The sequence below is a fragment of the Rhopilema esculentum genome, chromosome 11 (genome assembly GCF_057945365.1).
Source record: "Rhopilema esculentum isolate cy_ngs chromosome 11, ASM5794536v1, whole genome shotgun sequence".
In the NCBI taxonomy this organism is placed as follows: Eukaryota; Metazoa; Cnidaria; class Scyphozoa; order Rhizostomeae; family Rhizostomatidae; genus Rhopilema; species Rhopilema esculentum.
The window spans coordinates 5,934,116-5,961,451 of NC_142825.1; the positions used below are offsets into that span (position 1 = coordinate 5,934,116).

Below are 27,336 nucleotides of genomic sequence, written 5' to 3' on the forward strand. Positions count from 1 at the left end.
ACTCAAAGTTTAAATTTATAACTGTTTTGCCTATTTTTCACATGTTGGGGCAACCTTATGCTGTGCTTCAAAGTCAAAAAGTCTAGTTGCATTTAGCAAGGCAAAACTGTTTTCTACAAAATTTTAACTATTCAATATAAAAATTAAAAGGCTCAAAAGTTTTCCCCGTTGTGAGAAAAAAACTAAATAAAGACAAATTTATTTGCTGACATTGCTACATCTTATTTGCTGTGAATGCTGGCTCAAAAATTATTACACGTTTGAAGGGCCTTAAAATAACATCAAAAAGCAACTTTGTCCATATAATTAGTAATAAAACCTTGAAATAATTTCAGATCAGACTCTCATAGGAAGAGAATACTGTCTTTAATAAGATTCTGAATAAATATAAACCATTGAAAAACATTCAATATGAAGAGTGATAATCAAAGATGCTGTATTGAAATATACTTTTGAAAATTACTTCTATAATATATTGTAGATGTGATTGTAATGCATGGTTTCAAATATACACAACTTAAAATTTTAAACATTTCACTTGAGTTTTTCTTTGGTATTTAAACATTTGTATAAGTCACTCAGAAGAAAAAGTTGACTCTTAATTTTTGATTGAAAATTGGGCTTAACCTCATTGATTGTAAACACTCAAAATTTTATTGAGGACATTGATAAAAAACAAATTTTTGCTGATTCCACAGCAAATTCCAAAACTATTTCCTTGAATTTTGTTTCATTCTACATTAATTTTTGGCATCTTGATTTTTGAATAACAATTCTGCAGTTCTTTAGTTCAACTTCAATTGAAGGTCAACTTCTCTTACGTATTTTACAGACCTAAAAACTTGACTTATATGCCAAGAAATATGGTATATACTACCCTTGAATTTAAACAGTAACATACAAAACGTTTTAAGGCTTTATTTCACTGTCCTTAACCTGGAATGTGACGATCACGATATGGTCCTGTAACATTTGACCTTTTAAGCAAATCCTTAAATATGTCAACTCTTGTTCCACAGTTCTCTTCGATACTGTACCAGTTCCCCAAATTATCATAACTCTTTCGCTCTAACCTCTCTTCATTTATCTTACGGCAAATTTCACATGACCAAGATCTTGGTGGACCAAGCACATAATCCTCTCGCCACTTCTGATAACGGTTGTATGCCTCGTCATTCTGATCAAGATATTTAAGATGATTGGCTAGTTCTTCTATTGTTTCAAATTCAAGAGCATCAATGTATGAGTTTGGAATAGCCCTTTTTTTATAATCTGCACCACCTAGGACAACTGGAACAGAATGACCATCAATAAGTGTTTGATAGTATGTTGAAGTTATAAAGTCTTCACAAAATGCATCCTCAGTTGCTAGAAAAAACTTGTACCGTTTCATTGTTGTTACACATTCTGGCTTATTAGCAGGGCATTCTTTGCGTTTTTTATGGAATGTTGACGAGCATGATCCATACACATCAACATCAATATATTCTTGCAGCCTTTTGACAAATTTATCCCGTAATAATCCACAAAAATTTATTGTTGCAGACATAAGCTTGTCTTTGCTGGCAGCATAATTCACACTTTTTGATGCTTCTTTTGTTGTGGCTTTTTTCTCCCATGTACCTGACTCCCAGTTATATGGCACAACAATGTCAGAGTTATGTTGATATGTCATTGTCCAGTTAAAATATCTGTTAAAAAACACTGGATTTGGTACAGCATAATAGGGTGTGGCATGTACAAAGTAGATCCAAATTTGATCGACACTCCTAGTCTTAGACAAAAGCTTTAGTTCTTGTTGACTAACCATGTCTGAAGCAAAAGCATGAAATAGTATAACATCAGCCCTAGGTGCTGCATCCCTGTCATGTGTTATTTCACAGTTTTGTACTTTGCATGGATGACCTGTCAATAACAAAGGTATATTCCTCTTCTTCTAAATGAAACTAACAAGATTTCTTAGAAAATACAATATCTAGAAAAACAACTATCAAGAACAAAACATGCATGCATACATCATGAAAGACAAAACATGCATCATCAAGGAATTCTATTTTACCAAATCAGTTTCAAAGGTGATTGGTTTATTTTGTATGTATTCCCAAAAAACACTATTAGGAAGGCATGGTATTGAATGTCATACTGAATTAATGATAGCATGTTGATTAGAAAAAAAAACAGTTGAGGCATGTGAATTAAGCACTGTTGCTATTAATTGTAAAGATGAGAAAGACTTCTTAGCGGAGGAAGTAGTGAGCTCAAAAAGTTTAAAGCTTGGTTTGTAGACTTAAGACCCTCTATCTATAAATGGTCAGTAAAATTTTAGACAGAATGATTATAATCTATACTAGTCTAATATAAATTTATAACAAGATATTATTACTAAAAGTTATATGCTGGATTCCTCCAATGTTATCTACAATAGCTTGCAGAAGTACAACCCAATGAGATCCTTTAAGAGATGATAGCTTTTTCATAAAAATCATAGATAGGGGTGTTAATTTCTGCTCTGTGGCTGACTGAATATTAGTGGAGATCAAGTCCAATAACTTAATGTTTTATTATCTAACAATTGAAAAATTTAATCAATTGCAATTTACAAGGTAAATCTAATTCCTTATCAAAAGTCTATTCTATAAATAAATGCTTTTTGAAGAATCAAACAGAAATAGCATGGTGAAAACAATAGATTAAATAAATATTTGATACAATATTACTTCTTTTTCTAAAACATAAAATTTCAAAAGAAACTTACCACCCCAGTTATTGAAATTTAAAGTTGTTTCAAAGCCTTTCCATCTTTCTCTCCCCCAAAGTGTTGTGTAGAACAGTATCAGCTTTTTTGATTGGATTTTCGAAAGTTCAGAGGAGACTTTATCTACCATATTTGTTTTTTTATAGACTTTTTCCTGGTTTATTTCTGTTGATGGTTTGCTGGTATCTATTCTTGTTATCGAAACCATCTGCTGTAATTCCTCTATAGTTTTGTCTCTTTGAATTTTTTTTGTATTACTGATAAGGTTCACTGTCAACAAAAGAAATACGAAAAATGCAACAAAAATAGCAGTCTGTTTCCATGGTTTAGGCAACCACTGAAATATTCTCTGCATCTTAGATGATGAAGATGGCGTAGATGTTGTTGACATTATAACAATTCAGTTTTTCTTTTGGCTAAAAGAAAAGAACAACATTGTAGTGGAAAATCAAAATTGTGCTCATATTAAATAATTCTATGTTTTGTCATACAAAACTTATGCACATTATCACATATGTGCCAATGAATGTTAAAATCAATCTTTTAAACCTGAAAGAGTCTTGTCTGATTAAAAAGGAAGTTAAATGCATTGTGCTATTTGGTGGATTCATGCTTGAGTGATAACACTAGAATGTGTCAACAAATTCTGATGAGTTCATTGTCTTTTAACGTTGGGGTCAGTTTTGAAGCATGCTTACACTAATTGGTTAATTGCAATTGGCTTATCCCTTTTCCTAATGTACATATCAGACAAACTGGTTACAATCACTTAAACGTCAAGTGTCCTTCTCTTCCTTTCCCTGTACAAAAAAACATTAGTATCAAGATTATGACAGCATCACTCATCAGAATCTCCTTATAAAATTCACCTTAGTTTATCATTAACATATGACTGATAGACATATTTTGCAGCGGGCACCAAGACATTCAAAGTGGGGGGCTCGAGTTAATAGCATCATTGACTGAAAAACCAATTCTTGAAAAACTCACCAAAATGCTTCACACTATGTTATGCCTATGATTTTGTGTGGTAGTTGCTTTGCCAATATTCGAAAGAAGAAGCTTGCCTGCGAGCGGAAAACTTTTGGGACCATGCCCTTTAGAGTAGCTCAAAATACTTCCCAGAATATTTCATGTAGTCATTTTTCTACAATCGTTTAAAATATTTCAATATTTTTAAGGCATGCTTTTGTTATGTAAAACCATTTAGAATGGGGTTTTACAAACATGAGTTTGTTGTAGGCGGAAATACTCAAAAATATGGCAACAGCCATCAGTTCAAAATTCTTTTTTTAACCGTAATGATTCAACTAACAACTAATTCAACAAACCTGTGTCATTACAGTTATGTTTGATTACTTCCAGTCTTAAAACTGAAATCATTACTTTATGAGGCCCCATAGACCTCTGTATATTACTTCTAGCCTGTCTCCTAAGGATTTATTGTACTGTCCTTTTCTCTCTTACTTTTCTTTTATTCTTATCTCTTATTCTGTTCTAATTTTCTTAAAGGCATTTTTTTGCAAAAGAAGTGGGGGGCTAAAGCCCCAAGCCCCCCTTTGGCACTATCCATGTTTTGCTAAAATGCAAATATGAACTCAGACTATTGTTTTACTGAGTATGCATTTTGTGGAAAATGTTGAAAATGAATTTATAGCCCTTCACTTTCTTAAATTATGATTATTATAACTAATCTGGGCATAAAGCTCCAGTTAACATTAAGATGTTGATAAACAATATATAAACTATGATGTGCTTTAATAACTGAAAATTCTTTGCAGATGGAGCTTTGCCTTCTGCCTGTTTTGAGAATATAAAAAACCTTATCGATGTGGAAAAGGCAACTCAAGGTAATGTCTTACTACTTCAGTTTAGTAGCTTCTGATAACTTTTATCTGCATTGCAGCTATACATTATGTTAACAAACCAGTTCCAAACAATTCAGTCAGATTTTATGGCTTTGCATCAGCATATTGAAGCACTATTTGAGTTCTTCATGGAGCTAAAAAACTTTCACTAAATATAGAACTTCTAGTATGCCTCCTCTGGGAAAGTGGGGACTGGCTTGGTTATTGAAATGACTTAATGTATTTCTGAGTTTGTCTTTTCTAAGTACAAAGAATGGTTGAGCATTAGTGCTTAATGGTTTATTTCAGTGCTCGAGTCAATGAAGATAGATTTAAACATGCTTTGGCCACAGAATTAAACATTAATATCCAAACAGTCTAAAGAAATGTCAGTAAAGAAGGGGTCATTCCATTGAGGTTTCACCAGTGAAGGGGTCATTCCGTTGCACAACAATAAACTCGATGGCTACCTTCGTACTTAACAGACAATTTATCTGATTTTTAAAGGCTTCCGAATCTTAAATGTTAGCAATAACAAAAAATTTCAAAATTGAAGAGTTCCTTAAAGATTTTGACTACAGTACTAACGGTTCTTTAACTTTTTCTGTCTTCTACATAAAGATTCGTCAAAAATGCTGTACTATCTAGAAAGCTTGTCATTCTCAGCGGGCATACTCCAAGGTGGAAGGTGGGTCTCTAGGTTCGTTTGCAGTGCAATACAGGATGTTATCATGTAATGAAGTTAACCTTGCTAAGTGACGAAATATAATCAGGGGTTCCAAAAAGCAAATATTATAAGAAATACTTGAGATTTTTTCGCGTTTTACAACGCACATTTTAAATTCTGCATTGCCAACAAATTTTTTTAAAAATATAATCAATCACAATGGAACAAGATATTAGCTTTTAAATCCACATTCCCCCGTTATCTTCGGTCGACAGTTTAACTGTGGTACTGACAGATAATCCAGCTCAGCTCAACAAAAAATCAGAGACATAATGGCTTTGAGATGTTTGCGAAGAATTAGACTCCACTCACGCGAGCGCAAAATTCCTGTCCTAAAACACTGTTTCGGTTAACAGGAAACGACATTTCTTTTACCTTCCTCTTTTTGGTAGCGCCTGGGGACTCTGGACTGCCTGGGCACTGCCCCAATGCTGTAGTTCTCTCTGTCCTCGTGCGTTGCTCCCTTTCCAGCGGAACCAACTTGAAATGTACCTAACAGGCAAACTGGAACCGGATTTCTTACCTGCACTGAGCAAAAACAGGGGGGTTTGACACGCGTTTTGTCATGGAGATCGGATAACACTCAATGGTTGTTGTTCACTTAATACCCGGGGGTTATCATGCATTTTCAGATCCGGGGGTCCATTTAGCAAATTAAATCCTCAACTAACTGCTGCTAATATCAATTAAATATTTGACTGAAAATCACAACTGGACTTCATTATGCAGTCAATTCTTTGCTTTTATACGAAAAAGTTCCAATATTCCTATAATATTCTCAAAAATTGGATGATTCTCAGCCGGATTATTCACATTAATAACATTAACATTTACATTATATACAACAATTTATGTAGGTGAATTTTTTTGGTATTTGTGAACAAGGCTGAGCTCCCCCCCCCCCCCCCTGGCAAACTGGCAAACTTTATTATATTTTCTTCATATCAATGGACTGATAGAAACGTAGTACAATGTGCCTATTGTTCGGCTCATGCCTCTTTTGTACAATAAGATCCTATCGTAGTATTCCTACAATGCAGTGATTGACGCCAGCATTCTACAAAAAAATTTGTTGTTGTTTTCTGCTTGATGAATTCGGTTGTTGGTGAACCATGACGATTTCTGAGATTTTGTTGCTATTAAATAATGCCAAACCGAAATTGTCCCAACATTTTCATATTGCAATTTAAACACTTCCCAAATTTCATTAAAGTGCCCTTGGACGAAAAACACACTTTAACACATTAGATAGCAACGCAATCTCGCTATTCGTCCTACCAACCCCATCACTTATCTCTCAGTTTTCAGGGTTGTTTTTTGACATTTTATGCATAGTTATTGAAAAGGAATTTATAACAGCACATAGCTTCGAAAATATCATTAAATAATCTGGTGGTGGGTTTTACGCATGAGTTTACAAAAGCTGCATTGCGTACCTGAAATGCAAAGGAATGCAGGCGTACGGGTGAGCGGAGCGTCGTAGTGTAACTGCTACCCCCCAAATATCACTCCGGAGTAAAAGTTAATCGGCTCTGCTCCGCTCCGATAGCAATCCGGTATAGTGACTCCACCCTTAGCCAAGATGGCATTAAGATCATAATCGGCGAGGCCATCGTTGAAGAAAGCTCTGAAGAAAAACTGCTAGGGGTGATAATAGATAAAAATCTTAATTTCAAAAGTCACGTTTCAAATTTATGCAAAAGAGCCAGCCAAAAATTGCATGCTCTTGCTAGAGTATCGCCATTTATGGGTTCTGATAAACTGCGTCTCCTAATGAACAGCTTCATAAAAACTCAGTTTAGCTACTGCCCCCTAATTTGGATGTTCGATGGCAGATGTCTGAATGCTAAAATGAATAAAATCCACGAAAGAGCACTCAGAATTGTTGATAAAGACAGTCATGCTGACTATGAAGCATTGCTGACTTTGGATAATGCAGTATCAATTCACCAACGCAATCTACAGTACTTGATGATAGAAATATGCAAAACCTTTATTTAGAACATTATACCATAAACATTTTTAATATTGTAACGTTGCATTAACATTTTTAATATTGTATCATATATTTATTTAATACTAATTCTTTATAGATAGTTGGCCTTAATTAGCTTCTTTATAGCTATTAGACGTTCATTTAGTACGCCAACTTTAAACAAATTATTTATTATTATTATATATTGGAAAAACAAATGAATGGAAAACCATGCTAAATAGGCGTCCCCCGCAGGAGGTCCTTTGCTTTCAATGATATTGGGCGTCTATTGTTTACAACTGACCATTGTTAATTAAAAGATTAATGATAAGCCCAGAAAACAAAGGTTGTGCAATTTGGGCGATGGTTGAGATTTGATTTTCCATGAATAAGCAGTTTTGACAGTGCTTCCACTTGGAAGGATTTTTCCTATTTGTGGGAATTTTGGTCGATTTGAAGGAGAAAAGAAGGATTTACAAATTAGAAGGAATTTGGAAGGATTTTCTAAGAAATTGTCACTGCTTGCTTGTAAAGCCCAATCTCCAGTGAGAAAAAAATCAGCGAAATGCAAAAAAGTTTCACTAAACATTTCACGCAACTTTTGTTTAGTCAAAAGTTTAGTGAAATGTTTAGTCGTTTTGCCACCCTGTTTAGTGTTGTTTAGTCGTGTTGAGTGTTGTTGAGCAAAGTTTGATCCTGGTCAAAAATGTTTAGCGTTGTTTAGGAAATGTTTAGTTGTTTTGCCACCAATTTTGAGCACTTTTTGTCTAAGTCATGAAAAATTCAAAATTTTCTTTTTCATTCTTAAGGGCTGTTTATTTTTCATGTTCAATCAGCCTATAATATAAAGGTCCATATAAGGTACCTGGAAATAGATATTCCCTGAAATTTGTCCAGTTGATCGTATTGAAAAGGACGTTCGCTAGAGGAAATTATTACATAGCAATTGCACAGGAGTGGCGGCATGGGGGGGGGCAAGAGGGGGCTTTAGCCCCCCCCCCCCTCCCTAGATTTTTGTTAGCCCCCACGTCGGCAGCCAATCAATTTTTGCTTTCTCAATACCGTCGGCACTTGATGGATGTCACCCGGTTTACATGTTGTTTGAATGACATAAATAATCGAAGAGAAAACTGCACTGGCTGGTTTATGGTTTTCTCAATGGCTTTTCTTCGGCAATTTTATTATCATTATATCCATTAAGTTGCATTATATACTGTCGCTTCCGTGAAAGCTGTGACTTAATTTCATGGTGCTCCTTCGCATGACCCACAATACCATCGTCCTCCTCTCGGTTGAAATCCCTGTTGCTGCTTGGAATTCATGCGAAACGTGCAGAGATGCTTGATTTAGATCATGTTTTGGACCGTTTCAAGGAAATTTACCCTAACAACAGCAAAATCACGCTGTAATAAAAGAAGTCTTTAATGAATTTTCTTCTTAAGGGTTTCTCTTTTCGTTTCAAGACATCATTATTGCCAATGAAAACATTTCGATCATGAGCACATTTTGCGTAATAAATTTTTCAAAAAGCACTTCTTGTCCTTTTTCATCAACTATTTTTCAATAGCATTGTTCACTGCATAGCTTGCGACAAACAAATGGTTTAGAGAACACCATCGATTAACTTCTTCCACCATAGATAGGAAGAAGTATTCAACAATAGGCAATATTTGCGCATTAAGTTTCTTACAAGGCACAAATTGCCGAGAAAATCTCGTGGACTCCGACACAGGTTGGAAAGTGGGGGCGGGGAGGGGGCAAGGGAGAATTTTGCACCCACAGCAAAAGATTTTGGAAAAATGCTCTATTGCTTTATAAAAAAGTGGGGGCCATGACCCTTCGGTGCCCCTTCATTGGAGGTGCTGCTCAGGGGCGTCGCGACTGGGGGGTTGTCACACCCACCCCAATAGTATCTCAATAGGAAATTTCAGGTAAAATTCGCTCGGTGGAAGAAACGCTTTAGGTATTTCAGAGACCTTAATGTCATAAAATCTATAAAGGATCAAGCAATCTTAGGTAAAATTGTGCCTCGTGTCCATTTCTTCTAAATTTTCTCAGTAGAAGCGTCAACTGCAATTCAATATGAGCTCCATATTTTTCTTAACATTCAAAAGGTTGCTAAGATGGAGAGAGGGATCTAAATTTAAAAGTAACTGACAACCTGGTATTTTCAAGACCACGGCGAAATTGTTGTTTTTATCTGCTGTAAAAAAGTTTTGCAAAAAGACAATAATTTTCAATAGGATTAGGAGGATTGCTTTAGTGAAATTTGCTTAAAAGAGCGCATTTTCCAGGGAACTAAAAGCATCACAATTCGAAAATTTCTTGCCCCTTCGGCGGCAACCATGGTGCCGCCTCAGGTAGTAACTATATATTTTGCCCGTCCCGATATAGAGATTTGACAAGACTATTAGGAAAGTCGGTTATTATCATACAGAGTTAGATTGACAAAATGTATTGCAGAGGTTTGTGACACCAGCTAAAAAGTTTTAGGCAATAATTTTTTAATCAGGTAAATTTGTATTTCACACACCCCCCCCCCCCCCCCAACGAGGCTTGCCTCGGGACGGCCCTGCAATTTGACACATCCAGCGTCGGCAGTTACGGAGAATATAAACTTCGGCACCTTGAAGGTTTGTCTCTAGCGCCACCCCTGCAATTGCATAGAATCTTTCTTATCCTGAGAAGGGCGAACAGACATTGATTAAGAATTCAAGATGAAACCAAGCATTATAATTTCCTTAGATGGCAGAAACACAAATTTCGCTGGATGAATAACGAAACCATGTCTTGTGAATACCTCAATGGTATCAGTAAGTGCTCTTGTGCATTCATCAAAGGTGTTACCTTGGATATAGATATCATCTAATTAAGCAGCAATAACGTGACCTTGTTTATGCAAATAGGTTAGTGCAGGTTTGAGAAGTTTGGTAAATATACGTGGGCAACTTGACAAGCCATTCTGCTAAATACTGCGAAATACTGCGAAATATGGTCAAATAACAACAAAGTACGGCAAAATTCTCAAACCATATCATAAATATTCACTTCCGTGGACCCAGTGCGAAAGACAGACCAGCCGAAGTCTGCACTACGAACTAACAACATTTCGCTGATTATCACTTTTGCCCGGCCTAAAATCGAAAAGGGGAAACAAAATAAAAAATACCAGTGTGTTCACGTTTTGGGGGTTTCCGTACGTTAGAAAACCATAAATGCATCACTATAAACTGTTAAAGAGGACGTTTTCCGCAGTCAGGGAAGAATTATTTCAAAATTCGCTGATTATCACTTTTTCCCGGCCTTTGCTTTTTAAGTCATTTGCCCCTCAGCTGTTTTCATAACACATACCATAAATTGCTTGTGGTGCCATGATCCACTGCACACTTAAATTCATTCGCACTGCTGCCCCCCCCCCCCCCCCAATTCACATGGCAGATGTTGGGCAGTTGGCTGAGCATTCTTGTGAGGATACACGAAAGGTCCTGCGTCCTTAGTTTCCAACATTTACCATAATTATTAAATCCAGCTATAATGACTGAAACATTTCCAGAATTCTACGATGTATAGACAAACAGTTACATTTTGGACTGTGATGATTCGTGAATGAGATTAATGGAATACAACGTTGCCTTACGATAGTGCGTTCGTTTTCGATGATCTCAGGCGACAACTTACTTTATCAACTCTCAAGATTCTACCCTATACAGAAAAGTAAGAAGGCCCTTACGCAGGCGCTTCATACACAGGGTGACCAACTAAACAAATTCAACAACAGATTCACGTCCCTCGTGTCATTTAAATCTTTGCTGTCCGATTGGAAGCAATACCGAACAGTTTCTCCGCATTACTTTGTTTTTCGAGCTTATCCTTGATAGGTTTATTAGCTTTTTCGATGTTGTTTAACCAAATATAAGCAAGTGATATTTTGTTATATTTTTTTCGTAGTTACTTATGTAACGTGTGCATGTGTGCATGTGATGTCATGTTCGAAGGCACATCTGTAGAATCATGAGTTTTCTAATGGTGTCATTAGGCAATGCTAGTTAATGACGTATTGCTTGTGCTCGTCATGTGATGACATGTCACGTTTATCAATAAATTGGAAAACCGTGATTGTTCGAAGATTAGAGAATCGGAATATGCACTAGAGACACGTCTGTTTCTGTTGTCCGTTCTGCCCGGTCATAACAAATTGGTGACAGAGGTAAAAGCAATGGCGAGTAGCATTTTGCCGGAAAAGTTTGATTCTGGTGATTTCCCGAATTGGCTTCGCCAATTTAATTGTTGTGCCTCCGCTAATGGCTGGACAGACGACCAAAAGTTGCAAAAGCTGCCGGCATTTTTGCGAGGGTTGGCGGCTACGTATTTTCATACATTATCTGATGATGAAAAAGATACGTTTGCACATTTAGCAACCAGTCTCCAGACTGCCTTGTGTCCTGCTGTCGGACGAGAAGGCTATTTTCGAGAATTTGAAGATCGTGTTTTGCGTAGTGGTGAGGATCCTAGTGTTTTTCTGTGGTCTCTTCAGGAATTGCTGAAAAAGGCGGATCCGACTTTGGAAAAAGCTGCCACTTCTGCCTTGTTATCCCGACAATTTATGAAGGGACTTCCCAATACCATTCGTTATAAACTTCTTGAACATAACCCGACCCCGCAGTTGGATGATATGCTCTCCTTTTCCAAACAGTTTCTGGCGATAAGTGACAATCATGGACCTCACCCTGGTTTGTTTGCAGCCACAGATGTCGTCCCTTCACCGACATCCATTGAGGGACGGCTGGACAAGCTAACAGCGGCAGTAGAGGAGCTGAAAATGAACAATAGTTTGTACGTAGCCACTGTTCAAAAAAAAGAACCGACCTCCCAATTTGCTGGACGTCAACAGCCAGTACGCCGTGTGACATGTTACTTTTGTTCTAAAGAGGGTCACATAGCAAGAAATTGCCCCCTAAAACGCACAAGCAGGGAACAAGGACCCATTGATGGTTCGTTCAAATGCCAGATGTGCAATGGCTCGGGACATATTGCTTCGCAATGTGCGAATAACTGGGTCGTTGACAATCCGAATACTAAGGAAGGTAATCGTGTTGCTAATGTAACAAATATTCCGAACCGATTTGTGTCGACTTTAAACTCCAAAGGGGTGGCCCAATAGAAGGCTGGGATGGTCACCCCGGATTATATATAATTGGAGACAGTACTGTTTGTAGTAATCAACAGTCTATCCAGTCTCTTACCCAGCCCTTTGTTAAGTGTTTGTTAAATGGGTTGCAGGTCGAAGCTTTAATTGATACTGGATCTGCAAAGTCATTTTTGAGTAAATCTGCTTATGCTGCTATTGTAGAACAAAAGTTAAACAAGCTTGAGGGGGGAGATGTAGGAACTTTCAGCAGTACTGCCTCCGATCGGTGCATTTCCGTGACAGGTCAAGCCCTGCATATAACAGGAGTTTTTGAGGGTAGTGTTACTTTACATGACAGTAGTGTTTCTTACTTTCATCGATTTGTTGTTTGCGATAATATATTATCACCGTTGCAATGTATTTTGGGTTGGGATTTTATTCAAGCAAATCGATTGCAACTAGTTAATGATAGAAGAATTTATTATTTATCTGGTCCACATGGAAATTTACCCTTAACCCCTGTTTATGAAAACAGTAAAGGGTCTTCCGAAACTTTATTTCAGTCATCTACTTTAGGCCCAGTACCTGTTAAATTAACTAGTGCTATAGTTGTGCCTCCAATGTCAGAACTTGTCATCAAGTGCAGTATTTCAAGAAGTTCCAAAAATTTGGTAGGTATGATAACATCGAATTGTGACCAATCCTCCCTTCCCACAGTTCATGTTGCTCATGTAGTTTGCTCTGCTAACAATCGTGTTGTACCTGTTCGACTTTTAAATAATCATACTAAAGAAGTTGAGCTTCAAGCAGGGCAAAAGATTGCTGAATTTTGCCCCCTTGTTAGTCAAGGAGTTGAACTGGGCACTTCGAGTTGTAGTGCTGCGACATTTAGTAATGGGGATAAGTCTCACGAAGAGCTCGCCGCAGCAATAAGTTCCTCTCTATTGCCTGAGCAAAAGGCTTCCATTCTGGATGTGCTATACCGGTATTCAGAGGTATTTGAGGATACTTTAGGCCATTCTTCTGTTGTTACTCATTCTATTGACACGGGGAATGCAGCCCCTATTCGCCAGCACCCCCGACGTCTTCCATTTGCATACAGGGAAGATGCTCAACAGCAAATCGCGAATATGTTAAAACAAGGGGTTATTAAGCCAAGTACTAGTGCATGGGCATCCCCAATTGTCATGGTTAAGAAGAAAGACGGTAGTTATCGATTTTGTATTGACTATAGACGCCTTAATGCAGTCACTCAGCGAGATGCACGCCCTCTACCACGAGTCGATGACCTTTTAGACTCTCTTCAGGGTTATAAGTACTTTAGTACTTTAGATCTACGCTCAGGGTATTGGCAGCTTGATGTCAACCCGAAAGATAGGCATAAGACAGCTTTCGTTACTCCTCAAGGATTGTGGGAATTCGTTCGCCTCCCTTTTGGATTGTGTGGAGCTCCGTCAACGTTTGACCGAGCCATGAAAATTATAATGTCAGGGTTAAATTACGAAAGTTGTCTGTGTTATTTTGACGATATAATTATTCCGTCAATAGATATAAATCAACACTGCGAGCGTTTAGAATTGGTTTTAGAGAGACTACAAAAGGCAAACTTAAGAGTTAAAGCTTCTAAATGTCTTTTTGGTGCAGATAAGGTTGTTTATCTAGGTCATACTGTTTCTGCGGAGGGAATTCATACTGAGCCGAGCAAATTGAAGCAGTTCAAAAAATGTGCCCCCCAAATAATGTGGAGCAAGTGAGATCCTTTCTTGGATTGGCTGGGTATTACAGAAAATTTATTCCCAATTTTGCAACTATTGCGGCCCCATTGACGAGTTTAACCAAAAAGGGTTGCAAATTTCAGTGGTTAACGGCTCATCAGCGATCTTTTGACTTATTAAAACGGCAGTTGTGTAATGCCCCAATACTTGTTTACCCTCAGTTAGATGCACCATTTATTTTACAGACAGATGCTTCAAATGTTGGGTTGGGAGCTGTATTAACCCAGAAAGATAGTTCTGGAGATGAGCGTGTTATTTCTTACGCTAGTCGTGCTTTGACTGAGAGGGAAAGAAATTATTCGGTTTTGGAGAAGGAAGCCTTAGCTGTTGTTTTTGCTACTCAACACTTTCGGGTGTATTTACTTGGCCAGAAATTTAAACTTGTTACCGATAATAATGCTCTAACCTGGCTACATAAAATTGAGCCTAAAGGTAGGATAGCACGCTGGATAATGGGTTTACAGGAGTTTGAATTTGAAATATCCCATAGGCCTGGGAGGGAAAATGCTAATGCTGATGCGCTGTCTCGGCTAGTTGATACAGAAGATAAGCATAGCGTGGAAGAAATGTCTGACAAGTATACTACTTGTTTTGTCAAGTTGACACCTGAGTTGAATTTGCACCAAGCTCAGTTAAATGACCCGGACATTGCTATAGTTGTAGCTCTTAAGGAACAACGGCTACCTAAACCCCCTCTTTTTGTATGGAAGAAAAACGAAATTTTGCGCACTTTGTGGTATTGTTGGGATGAGTTATTTCTCTCAGACGGCTTGCTTGTTAGAGCTATTTCGACAGGTCAAAAAGTGCCCCGACGTGTGTTTGTCGTTCCACAATCTGTCGTAGGCCAAATTTTACATAGCCTTCATTCCGGGCCGTCTGGGGGTCATATGGGAATTACACGTACTTTATATCGTGTTAAGCAACGCTTCTTTTGGCCAAAAATGCAAGAGTGCGTGAAAAACTATATCACATCTTGTTCAGAATGTATGCAAAGTAAACTGTTACCTAACCAAGGGAAAGCTCCACTTACGCCCATTTTGGTAGGTGAACCCTTCGTATTTTGGGCTATTGATTATATGGGCCCACTTCCAGAGACATCAAGGGGTAATAAACATTTGTTGGTTGTCGGAGATCATTTTACTAAATGGTGCGAAGCATTTGCAACTAAAGATCAAAAAGCACAAACGGTAGCTAGGCTTTTAGTCTCAAAGTTGTTTTCTCGTTTCGGTCCCCCCGATATATTGCATTCTGATCAGGGACAAAATTTCGAGAGCAACTTAATGCACGAAATTTGTCAAATTATGGGAATAAAGAAATCCCGTACGACTGCATATCATCCACAAGGGGATGGGCAAGTGGAAAGGCAAAATAGGACATTGCAGGAAATTTTGTCTTCTTTCGTGAGTGAACATCCTGAAAATTGGGACTTGTATGTTGATCAGGCTGTTTATGCGTATAATACCAGCCGGCATGAAACAACCGGGTATTCCCCCTATGAATTAGTTTTCGGACGAGAGCCAAGGATGCCCATAGAGGTGGATTTAGGAGTGCCTTTGCAAAATCCCCGGAGTCATTCAGAGTATGCTCGTGAGGTTAGACGAGCCATAAGGAACTCTACTGAGATAGCACAGAAAAATTTATATGCAGCTAAGAAAAGGCAGGCTCTGTATGCTGATCGGAGAAGTAAAGAGTGGAAGCCCTTTGAATTAGGGTCATATGTGTGGTTGCGGCGACCAAAAAAGTGGAAATTTGGGAGGAAGTGGGTAGGCCCATATAAGGTTCTTGTTAAAATGGGTGTTAATTATAAGGTGGAGTCGCAGCACGGAAAAGCCATGGTTGTTCATCATAATCAGTTGAAACCTTGTCCTTTGTCTTTTAATGATGAGGGTAAGGACATTTGTCCAGTTTCTGAAACACCAGATTGTGAAATTGTAGAGCAGGATACTGATGATGACATGGACGAAAACCCTGGGGAAATAAGAAATCAAGTTTATGTACGCCCCCCAAGATTACGTCAGGTTGTTAATCCCCCTTTAAGGTATGGTGATTATGTTTCTCATTAGGCTTGCTCTTCATCGAGAGAGGGGAAGGTTTGTAACGTGTGCATGTGTGCATGTGATGTCATGTTCGAAGGCACATCTGTAGAATCATGAGTTTTCTAATGGTGTCATTAGGCAATGCTAGTTAATGACGTATTGCTTGTGCTCGTCATGTGATGACATGTCACGTTTATCAATAAATTGGAAAACCGTGATTGTTCGAAGATTAGAGAATCGGAATATGCACTAGAGACACGTCTGTTTCTGTTGTCCGTTCTGCCCGGTCATAACACTTAGATTAGTATGATATCAAAGCTTACTTATCTTCATTGGAATTTTATAATTTTAGTACAGCTGCCGGCAAACAGAATAACACCAGCTGGTAATAAGGACGGATGACGTATTAAAAAGCTATGTTCTCAGAAGAGATCCCTGTAGCATCTGTAATCCGGTTTCATGATGGGTCACGGATAACTAACGTATAAGAGTTTCTTGTATACAAAAACTCATAAATTTGGTAGTGCTTGATCTAGTTGTGAATTTTAATAATTTTGAAAGTTGTTGCAATATCTATAAAGATTGTTGTTGGTATAAAGTTTTTAATTTTCTATCATCGTTTCTTTTAATGTTTAAAGATCATGTACATTAACATTTTCAGGGGTAAATGACTTCGTCGAGATATTGCGATGTTGATAATTGATATTCAGTTTTCTGAGATTCGCAAATATGAACGCAATGTTACAGGCGGATGAAACAGTTTCGCTTTGTAAAGTTATTATGATTGACACCTAGTGACTGTTTTTGTTTTCGTGAATAACCATAATTTCAGTCACATCACAAACAAAAGTACTGTAGAAATATGTAAAAGATTGGCTTGATTGCGTGAGCCCAAACTTAAGCTCCATATTTTATTGGAAAAACTTGTCTTTCATGCCTGATTGCTATCTTTTACAGGATGCTCAACTACAAAGCATATGTTGTCGCTGTTATTCGAAATTCGTGCAGCTATCGCAACATTACAGAGATCTAAAGTAGCCAACAACCGGGTCGCAAAGGAGACCTTTAATGTTGCTATGCTATTGGCTAAGCTGAAGGAATGTGGAGAGTCATGGGCTCGCATGCATAAAGTAATCAACTACACCTCGATAGAGATGTATGTGAGCAGCTTGGACAGCCGTATTTGCAAGCTTATTGCTGAGTGCAGTTCTGTTTTTCAAGTGAGTATTCTAAACCATTAAGATTGTAACGTTTGCTTGCAAATGTTGTTGGACTTTTTCATCAATATCAACCTGTGCCTAGCATTCAGGTACTACTGTCATTGAGAATAGTTTTTGTCAGACAGCTCTCTAGTGTCAGCTGATCTTTACTGGGTGATAGCTATTTAATTATCTATTTCTAAGCAAGATTTTATGGTGGCAACGACAATTACAACCATGTAAGACCTGATTCACTCAGTGCTAGAAAAAAACAGCGCACAGGTGCTTTCTACTTATAGGCACTTCATCGGAGTAAATGGTTCTTCACCATGAATTCGTTCGACTCTCATAATTGGAGATTAGAGTTACTGCACCTCGTATAAGCCCCCTCAACTCCAATAAGTTCTCACCCTTACTTGCCTTTTTATGTTTTAAAAGCCCCCAACACAATTTTGGTCCATGATTTGATTAATAAAAGATTCAGCGGGAAACACAAAAACTAGAATAAATGAGAGATTGACGAAAAGACCACCGAAGACAATGGGTATATCATTTTTTGCCCTACAATGTTTTTTCGTGTTTTGATTTAATCTTTGGTTTGATATTTAGGAAGAGTTATTGAGTAAAGTTGAAAAAGCTACAAAAAAGCTATTTGTATGGCAACTTGATGATAATTTTTTAAGCCCTAACCCCCCCCTCCCACCGTGCAAGCCCCCCTTGAATTAGCCCATATCTAATAGCTATCGACATAAGTAAGCCCCAGGGGTATGTCAACCTTCTCGGTTATTATCCTGTCGAAGCGTTTCCAACCACTCGCCCTAAATATTATTCTCACCCCCCCCCCATGTTTTTTGGGCCGGATTCCTTTTGTGTTTTAGGTAGGCGATATATAGATTTTTCCCACCTGTCACGTGACTAACTTATTGCCGCCATGATGGATCACAACCTAGTCTTGGATACACATAGCAACGCGTTATTCATGTCTTACGTGTTTTGAAACAAACAGTTATCTTCGCCGATTTCGAAACATATATCTAGAATCGTTCAGATATGTGCTTAGCCAACTTATTTGCTGTACCTTCTTAAAAATGGGAACAATTTTTAACTTTCATGTACCGTCCTCTAGCAACTTTTCAGAACAGGCGCTGCCTTGAACCCTAGGAGGAGTAGAGTAGCTAGGTCACAGTTGGATCAATCACATTGGTTAGTTCTGTGGAATATCTGGATGTACCAACAGATTTGGAAGAGAAATCACGCATCTTGATGAAGATTCAAAAGTGGAATCGTAAAAAATAGTCAGGGATGTTAGTGAAAAAACTATGCAAATTGTTATAGAAGCATGAAACTTGGTAGAGATACACAGTTTTATACACCGCAAAAACATTCATAAATTAATCAAATTTGAAACAAAATGAATTTACAGAAAGAGGGAAGGCTCACCATCTTTCTCTACTAGGAATCAGAAGACACCTGTTATTTTTTTGTGTTTTGCATTTGTTACTGCTAAGCATCTGAAGGTGGCACACTAAGTAGCTGTGCTTATCGAGCAGAATCCTGGTCCTTCCCCTCGATGTGACCACGCCCTATGACCCCTGTTGATACTCTTTCTGACTCTACACTGCTCCTATTAAAACTTGCTAACTCTTGCGGTAAAATAGTATCACTATGGCATGATAATTTGGAGATTGGTTAGCTCGCTCTAAACTCCGAGTCGTACATTCTAGTGCAACGGGTTTCAATGCATGACTCGGATTACGACTCGCCCCCTCCACTGCAAATGTCATATTATATAAAACTCAAATGTTGTGTTATCCGTGCGCGATAAAACCATAAAGTATACTATTTTCATAAAAGGAATTATTTACCTATGCAAATCTATACCATATTAATAAGAACGTACAACCAAACGGATATTAGATTGCTTTATGCATAACGCTACGGTACACTGATACGTATACTTTTGCTGGCATCACCCCTAAGATAGGAGCAGAAATGAGGGGGACACCCAGGTACATATTGATTACAAGAACGGAAATGCACTACCTGGGAAATTGGCTGATAGGCTAGCAAGGATTCAAGTTTCAAAACACAACATAAATACATGTGTGTATGTATACACATCGAAGATCCTCTGCGGCATGAGATTGGGTGTAAACGCCCTGTGGAATTAGACTGATGCCTTATTTTGGGCAAATTGTGCTTTTCTTTTTTGTAGTGAATTCACAGTACCGTTGTTCTCATAGCCATTGTAGAGGATTTGGATCTTTGCCCAAGCCAAAAAATAGCATAAAGAGGCATTTTTGATAGGTTTTGTATCCTGTCTTTATAAGCTTGTCAAACTGTGTATCTCTACCAAGTTTCACACTTCTATCACAATTTGAAAGATTCACTAATATTTTGGTTCTTACAGCCCTGCCAAAATGAAAGGAAGGAACGTATGGCGTACGTGCATAAGTAGAGCCGATCTAACTATGCAAAAGCAGACAAACGCGTTTGTTCGAGTCATCTTTAGTCTTGCAAACCTCCTGCACTTTTTCACAAAGAAAATATAGGCGTTCTTATTAACAAATAAGTAGTTGACAATATCAGTGAATGTAACTGAAGGATAGTCCTCTATGTTTGCATTCAGGATAGTCCTCTGTGTTTGCATTCAAGATAATCCTCTATGTTTGCATTCAGGATAGTCCTCTGTGTTTGCATTCCAGTTTTTCTTAGGAATTGCGTATGGGTCTATACCACCAACTAAAACATATTTCTCCTTATATCTGAGTCTATCTCTGATGTTCCAGGGAAGTCACATAATCTCTCAAGCTTAACATTCTCACTGAGGCCAAAACACAGGCCGCAACTAGCGATACTGTTTGCGTGCAGTTAGAAGACAGTACTCATAAAGTTTTTAAGAAACAGTTCCCAATTTAAGAAGGGACAGCAAGCAAGTTGGCTAGATCATCATCACCATTATCATTACATTTACATTTAACAACCCTTTGGGTCATACAAATGTCTGCCCAGTCAACTACCACATTAAAATTTTAAAATTTACTGAGGTGATTTCGACATAGGTTGTAAAAGGTATCCGAATTTGCCTGCATCACAATACTGCCTGGCAGGCTATTTCATACAGAAACATATGTAAATTATTCTAGATATATACTGTTTCGAAATCGGCAAAGATAACTGTTCGTTTCAAAATCCGTAAGACATGAATAACGCGTTGCTATGTGTATCCAAGACTAGGTTGTGATCTATCATGGCGGCAATAAGGCCCAGTTCATACGCCGCATTTCTGCCGCAGCGAAATATATTGACAAGTCTGAAAAAGTTTAAGTGTCAATTAAATACAGCAAAAATACGGCGTCTGAAACCGAATAAGAATTTATCAATTTAATGCAGAGCTGCCGCATTTAAATAATAATTTCACCAAAAATGCAGCTTGGTTTCAGACGCCGTTTTTCTGCCGCAGCGAATTAAATGAAAATTGCGATTGATATTGATTTTGATTCATCGAAGAGTGATTAAATGGCAATACGCATGCTTATAGTTATGCTGTGCCCGCCAAAATTTTTGAATCTCATAGTCTTTGGTTAGAATGGCTGCCTTTCGATCGAAACTTCCATCGTTTTTGCGAGAAAACCAAGAGTGGGAAAATTGTAACAGCCTATCAGATGAGCAAGACGTTGATTTTTCAGCAGAACATGAAGCGTACGACGAAGAGGGATCTTCTGGTGATGAAATAGAAAGTCAAGAAGATGCTGATGACCCTGAAAGACCTAAGTCAGGCCCTGAAAGAACAAGTTTCCTGTACTTTGGAACACAGCCAGAAGAAAAAAGGACGGAAATCAGTATCGTCTGAAAAAAACGTAAACGAGATCGTCGATGTTATTGGCGAAAATGATTACTACAGGAAAAAGTTGATATTTATTAGCAATAAAGCAACGAATAACTCAGAGATATACGAGAAGATATTAAAGGACGTTGCTAGCCGCAATAGCACATTTCCTTTCATTGACGCAATAGCCATTTTGTCATGAAGAAATTAGAAAAGAGAATCACATCGGTGGCGCTGCGCAGGATTTTGCACCACATTAAATTCGACAGGGGTTAATTGAATTCGGCGTCTGAAGCAAAACACAAACTTCAGGAAAATCTAATTGCATCTAATTGCACTTTAATTCGCTGCGGCAGAAATGCGGCGAATGAACTGGGCCTAGTCACATGACAGGCGGGAATAATCTGAACGTGGTCTTGGTGAATCTGTGGGCCTAATGTTACGTAAACTTGACGAGCCATAAAGTTTTGGTTGACCAATTCAATTTTCGCTTCGTTTTACTGCTAATCAAAATCTTTGCGGGCAATGTTTTAGCTTGTGTACAGACTTTTCTCTTGACTGCAACATATTCATAAGAATGAGGCTTGTCAGGTTTTGTTATAAGGATTTGTTTACGAGAACATAAGCTTTTACAAACAGGGGTGTTAATTGCTTTAGAATGAATGACAATTCACAATTAAACCACAGACTTTGATTACACATTTTTTATAAGAACCTGGAGCCTGGATTGTTTTTAATTTGTTCTTAAAATATTAAGTTTGAAGGAGTGCGATCGCTAGCTGTTGTGCCAATTCACGAAAAATTTAATTGATTTTGTACATTTAGGGGTATTTCGTAATGCTCTTTCGGGTTATGCGATCTAAAAAAATAATGTAAAAAAAAAGGATTTTTGTGATGTCGTCACCTAAAAACTCCCAGTAAAGATTAGCTATTGGTAGCATTCTGACAAACAGCCATTCCAAATGACAGTTCAAAATTCAAAACTTGTGACATTGCGAATCCTGTTTCTTGAATATATAAAATATAATATACTCTTTACTACAGCTTCATTATCCTCGTTAAATTTTTATCTTTTTTCTTCAGACTACAAAGATCCCCTACCAATTTCCTGAAAGAATCTTACATGCTCTAGCAGACGTAGTAAAAAGCGTTGGTGAATTATCTCTGTTATCTGCCGATTGCTTTGAAGATTCATTAACAACAATTCTCCCTCCATGCGAGGTAAGGAGGTTATCTTGGGCAACACCCTTGTGAAAAGAATTTCCCTCTTTTCGACGAGTTCTAGGGTGCACTAGAGGCTCTTCAACGAACTTGCAATCCGTAAAATATGCGAAATTGCAGTCCAGAAAATATGTCGGGTTCACTTTTTTAAAGTCGAAAATTTTTTGAAGTTTGTCAAAATATATTTGAAATGGAATAAGCTTCAAGTAACTCGTCTAAACTCGGCAATTGATGAAAAGAACTAATTAAATATAGTGATAGTAGCTCAGGCCAAACTATTCAGACTTTAATTCCCCTCCTTCCCAAACATAAAGTGTACTTGTAAAAAGAGCGAAGTCAGTCTAGGCCAGGTGCGCTCACACATTCACATTCGCATCAGTTACAACCTACAGCCGGTACTTGAATTTTTCTTATGCGCAGTAATCTACTAGGCTAAGTAATGCTTGAATTGAATAGATTTCTGATATTACCTTCCCATAATGAACACTTTGCTTCAACTATCTATGTCTTGCGTCCAGGGTCTTTCCTCCTTTGCATCACTCGCCTAATGCAGTCACCACAAACAATCTTCCCGCCGTTCACACCTTGCATTATCTTCGTTTTTACCATAATTGTATAACAACACATTTGCGACATCCCTCTGCTGCAAGTATCACCTTCTTTTTTTGTTTTTACAATAAAAGAATTTACAATGCAAGCCCAATAAATGGATCAGAAATCATTTTCATCGAACTCCGATTTGCGCTCTTCAAGCCTCGAGGCATCGTAGCATCGAGGTCGCTGTGCATCCTCTCAGCCCTTCCCAAATTCACTTTTGCAATGTCCTCAATCTTTTCAGTAAAAAACTGATGGGAATGGGCGTGTGGGGTTGATATACTCCTTTTTTGATTTATTGCTGTCATGAACGAGTTGGAATAGCCAATAGGAATACATCTTTAGTCAGAACGCAATGAGCTGTGCATGCACAGTGAGCCTCGATGCGGAGAGGAGGCGATGAAGAATAAAGTTGCTATTTACTATGATCAGAAGAGTGGGCGTATGACGAGAAGCTTGGTCTTGGTCTTGAACTGAAAACTCGCTTTCAAACTGAAGTCATCTGACTGGATCAGTGGTCGCATGGCGCTAGAAATTCTCCGATGAAGGTGCTCGACCTTCCGAAAGGGGGGCTAGGCAATCAGAGAGAAAACATGGAATTCCAGTTACAAAACGACGCACAAACATTAAGATTATGACAGGATATGAATTTAACAAACAGGACAAGAAAGAGCAGCTACTTAGAGGGGGATTAACAATTTTTATGAGGAACTCCCTTTTTTAACAAAATGTCCCTGAAAAGACAAAAGCAACTGTTAAGAAAATTTTTTGTAGATCTTCTTCCGTGATTTTTCTGTATTCTCAACGTTCTCAACTTTTCTGAGTAATGTAAAAGAAGTCATTTAATCACCAAACAGAATAGGGACCATTTTTACTTAGGTAGGTAAAGTCTTTGCCAGCTTGAGATTAATTCTCGTGCCCCAATAAACAAGTACACGAAAGTTACTACCTGTGGCGGCACCATGGTTGCCGCAGAAGGTAAAGAATTTTCGAATTTTTATGATTCAAGTTCGCTGGAAAATGCACTCACTGGGTCAATTATTCTACCTTTACAATGCAACCTTACTCTTAGAATTAATATCCGCAGGCGGAACGCTATTGGACGGTTTAAATCGATTTTTTTGTAATCATTCTCGTCATTCGCACACCAAATCCTGAAACATTGTAATGTGGAGCTTTTTCTCACTGGTTACAGTTTGCCATTTAACAGTTACAATATTAATGTGCACTTATGCAGAGAAGTGAAGAGGATCAAATCGAATTAAAAAAATAATCAAATATACCATCGAATATAATTTATTTTTTAATTTATGCTACCACCAAGTTTGCCTAGTAAGGATCTTGTTTAGCCCCCTCCAGAGCATTTTTTAAGAAATTTTTACTACTGAGAAAAATTTGCCAAAAAGGCCCAAAGAGAAATAACCAAAAAAGCACACAGGTCTACGCTGCGATGAGGCGTTTATTTGAAATCATAGAAAACAGACAAGCACAGCTAGGGAAAAAATTAAGAAAAAACCAACGTCGGCCAGTTTGCACTGGACGCTGTCACACAATCTTAAATCGTTAAAGGATCCAGCTACCCTGGGAACATAAATTCGAGCAATTGGACCTACAATCAGCACAGAAATAGAAGACAGGGGCGAGAGCCGGAGGAGCCTCTATTTGAGAAGAAGGGTTAGGCCAGAGCCACTTTTCACTCTTCTCAGGAAGACGCTCTTCCACTTCCCACTCCTGTCTTCTATTTCTGTGCTCAAATTTATGTGGCTTTGGTACCCAGGGAAGAATCCAGAGTAGTGTGGCTAAGAAAAAGGAGCACATGTCCAACTGTTTTATAGTCGTATATATAATAAAAATATATGTAAACAATATTTTGGTGGTACAAAACTTGAAAATGGCTTTGAAAAAGTCATGCTTAAGCTCTTCATCTGACACTCTTCAGAGTATAAAATGTCAAAAAATGGATGGAAACCGCTACTCTAGGAAATATATATACCCAGTTGTGGATTGAAATATAAGTTCGTTTTCACCTTAGGACTCCATTGGTAACATTCTCTATAAGCAAGCGTCACTGATTGGGCAACCTTAACAGTCATGTGCTCGCGTTTCTGATTGGCCAATTTTTATCCACAACTGGGTATATATATTTCCTTTGTGAGAGCGTAATACAATAGGCGATATAATATAAATCTAATTGATGAATTGCAAAGAAATACATGAAAGTACAAAGTCAAGAAATGCAGAAAATGTCATTTAAAAGTTGATTTTAAAATAATAATAATAATAGAGGTCAGTGGAAATCGCCAGGGCCCAAACTACTGGGAAAATTCTGTGATTTTGACTCTCACTGCTGGGGAAGGCATTGGGCCTACTTGGGAATTATCCCCAGTAATTACACTGTTAAAAAAATGCTCTGGCCCCCTGCGAGCTTACGAACTTACTTACGAAGTAGTATGACAGGTGTCAGACTAAATACTTGTTGAATTAAGATACAGTCATAGACAATTTTAGACTTTTTTATGAATCGTTTAGATTTTTGCTTAGTTCAGGCTTTGTTATTTGCTTGCTTGTTACGTTTTTTTAGTGTGAGCGCATTCGAAGCCAATCTAAAAGGCGTGACCCGTGAAAATCTTGCTTTGCTCCTGTCGTGTCGTCACCCTGACATGTTTATAGAATACCTATATATGAAGAACAACTGAGCATGCAGAATGCCCACAGAATGCCCGCAGAATGTTTTTTTGGAAGAAAATATCTAACAATGCCTCTACCTAATAGAGTGGTTAAAGGCTGATTTCCACGAGGCGAATTTCGCAGCGAATTCGCGGCGAAATCGCTGATGAAGGCAGCAAGGCATGCGCAGTTTTGATTTTTGATTTCGCAGCGAATTCGCAAGAAAGTAGAAAAGAGTTCTACTTTTTCTCGGCGAAATATTTCGCAGCACCTAATAACCAGTCAAAGCATGGTAAATTTGCTTGATTTGTAAGAAAATAATCTTGGAACATTCGTCATGCGTGCAGTTCTTAAAATAGGCGCCTTAAAGTTGAGTTTTGGAGGAAATTATTATATAGTTTCGCAGCGAATTCGCAGTCTCGTGGAAATCAAAGACCATTTCGTAGCGAATTCGCCGCGAATTCGCTGCGAATTTCGCCTCGTGGAAATCAGCCTTAAGTGATAGGGGCGTCATAAAAATCTATTTTTAGAATTTTTGAAATTTTTTCCCATAGCCTGAAAGAGCATCATGAAATATTTCTAAATCTGCAGAAACAGTTAAAGGTATTACGAGTTAGCTGAGATATGGCCCCATCGTAACTTTATGAACTGAGCCAAAATAACAGTACATTATTTTCTTAATAAGAACCAGTAAATTTGAGTTCAGGCTTACTGTTGTTAATTTTTTCGAAAATCTGAGGCTGGATTGTTCTTAATTTGGGTGTAGGCAGTGCGAGTGCTAGCTTTTTCGCTCTAGGGTGGTGTACAGGCCTCATTTGCCATCAAAGTGAGTATTCACCGAAAAAGCACCCACACATCTCTAAAAATCCTCGATTTTGAGAAAAATCGTTGTTCAAAATTGCATTTTGCAGAAGCTCAGCATCAGCTTGTTCTTAATTTGTTCTTAACTCTTGACCAATTTTGAGTGTTATCCGTTAGCAAACTCCAGATCTTCTATTGGCCATAACTCACCCTTTTTTGACAAATTTAACTGATTTTGCATAAATGAATATATTTTGGTGTTCTTCTATGTTATGTGGTCAAAATTCGAAAATTCTTAAAATAGTTGTTTATAGCGTCACACTTGAGAACTTCATTCAAGCGTTCCACCTTTGATCGAGAAGCTTCGAAACCGCTGTTTTCCCGACGCAAATCTTGGATTCGACGTTTTATTTTGGCTAATAGGCTGCTTGCTTTTTATTGCCATGGAAACAAATAACTACACCCCTTTCTCCATTTAAGGACAAGCGCTATTGTCGTGTATTTGCTGAAGGACAGCGTTCAATTTGGCTAAATATGATAAATGAATGGTCAAATGCTTTGGATAACTCTCTGCAAGAGCTTCGTGGCCTGCAATTGGACATGACTGAAAAGGTATTCTCAATACTTCCTACAGGTTATAGATTTTATGATATTTAGACTTACCAAGAACCACTGTGATCTCTTTTTACATCGATGCTTGGCAATCTAAAGTCTAAACGAACTATTTTTCCTGTAGTGCAAAGTATATCTTGTGTTGTGTGTTGTGGGATATTGTGAGGGCT

At 37.9% G+C, this 27,336-nt stretch overlaps 2 protein-coding genes across 4 annotated transcripts in view; one reads left to right on the forward strand and one right to left on the reverse strand.

The window, feature by feature from the left end:
• LOC135693960 (kinesin-like protein KIF14) overlaps nucleotides 1-27,336 on the forward strand; it is a 67,767-nt gene that overhangs the window by 36,421 nt on the left and 4,010 nt on the right. The window contains exons 33-36 of the mRNA XM_065212558.2: nucleotides 4,537-4,605; nucleotides 17,201-17,463; nucleotides 22,355-22,492; nucleotides 27,035-27,166. Of these exons, the coding sequence (XP_065068630.2) occupies nucleotides 4,537-4,605; nucleotides 17,201-17,463; nucleotides 22,355-22,492; nucleotides 27,035-27,166 (602 nt within the window). The remainder of the gene's footprint in view (nucleotides 1-4,536; nucleotides 4,606-17,200; nucleotides 17,464-22,354; nucleotides 22,493-27,034; nucleotides 27,167-27,336) is intronic.
• LOC135693963 (lewis-type alpha-(1,3)-fucosyltransferase) lies at nucleotides 9-27,336 on the reverse strand. Of its 3 annotated transcripts, none has more exons than XM_065212563.2 (3): nucleotides 27,218-27,336; nucleotides 2,756-3,171; nucleotides 9-1,905 (listed from the first exon to the last, which is right to left on the reverse strand). In XM_065212563.2, the coding sequence occupies exons 2-3, from the start codon at nucleotides 3,144-3,146 to the stop codon at nucleotides 932-934; spliced, it is 1,365 nt and encodes a 454-aa protein (XP_065068635.2). In that variant the 5' UTR covers nucleotides 3,147-3,171; nucleotides 27,218-27,336; the 3' UTR covers nucleotides 9-931. The 3 variants fall into 3 exon arrangements, with proteins under 3 accessions (XP_065068635.2, XP_065068634.2, XP_065068633.2); XM_065212562.2 differs by lacking the exon at nucleotides 27,218-27,336 and adding an exon at nucleotides 5,705-5,851; XM_065212561.2 differs by lacking the exon at nucleotides 27,218-27,336 and adding an exon at nucleotides 5,642-5,810.

Excerpts from the sequence above, each read along its gene's own strand:
- LOC135693963 (XM_065212563.2), bottom strand. The coding sequence starts at position 3,146 with ATGTCAACAACATCTACGCCATCTTCATCATCTAAGATGCAGAGAATA. Across the intron at positions 1,906-2,755 it reads AAATTTCAATAACTGGGGTG|GTCATCCATGCAAAGTACAA; the intron begins GTAAGTTTCTTT and ends TGTTATTGACAG.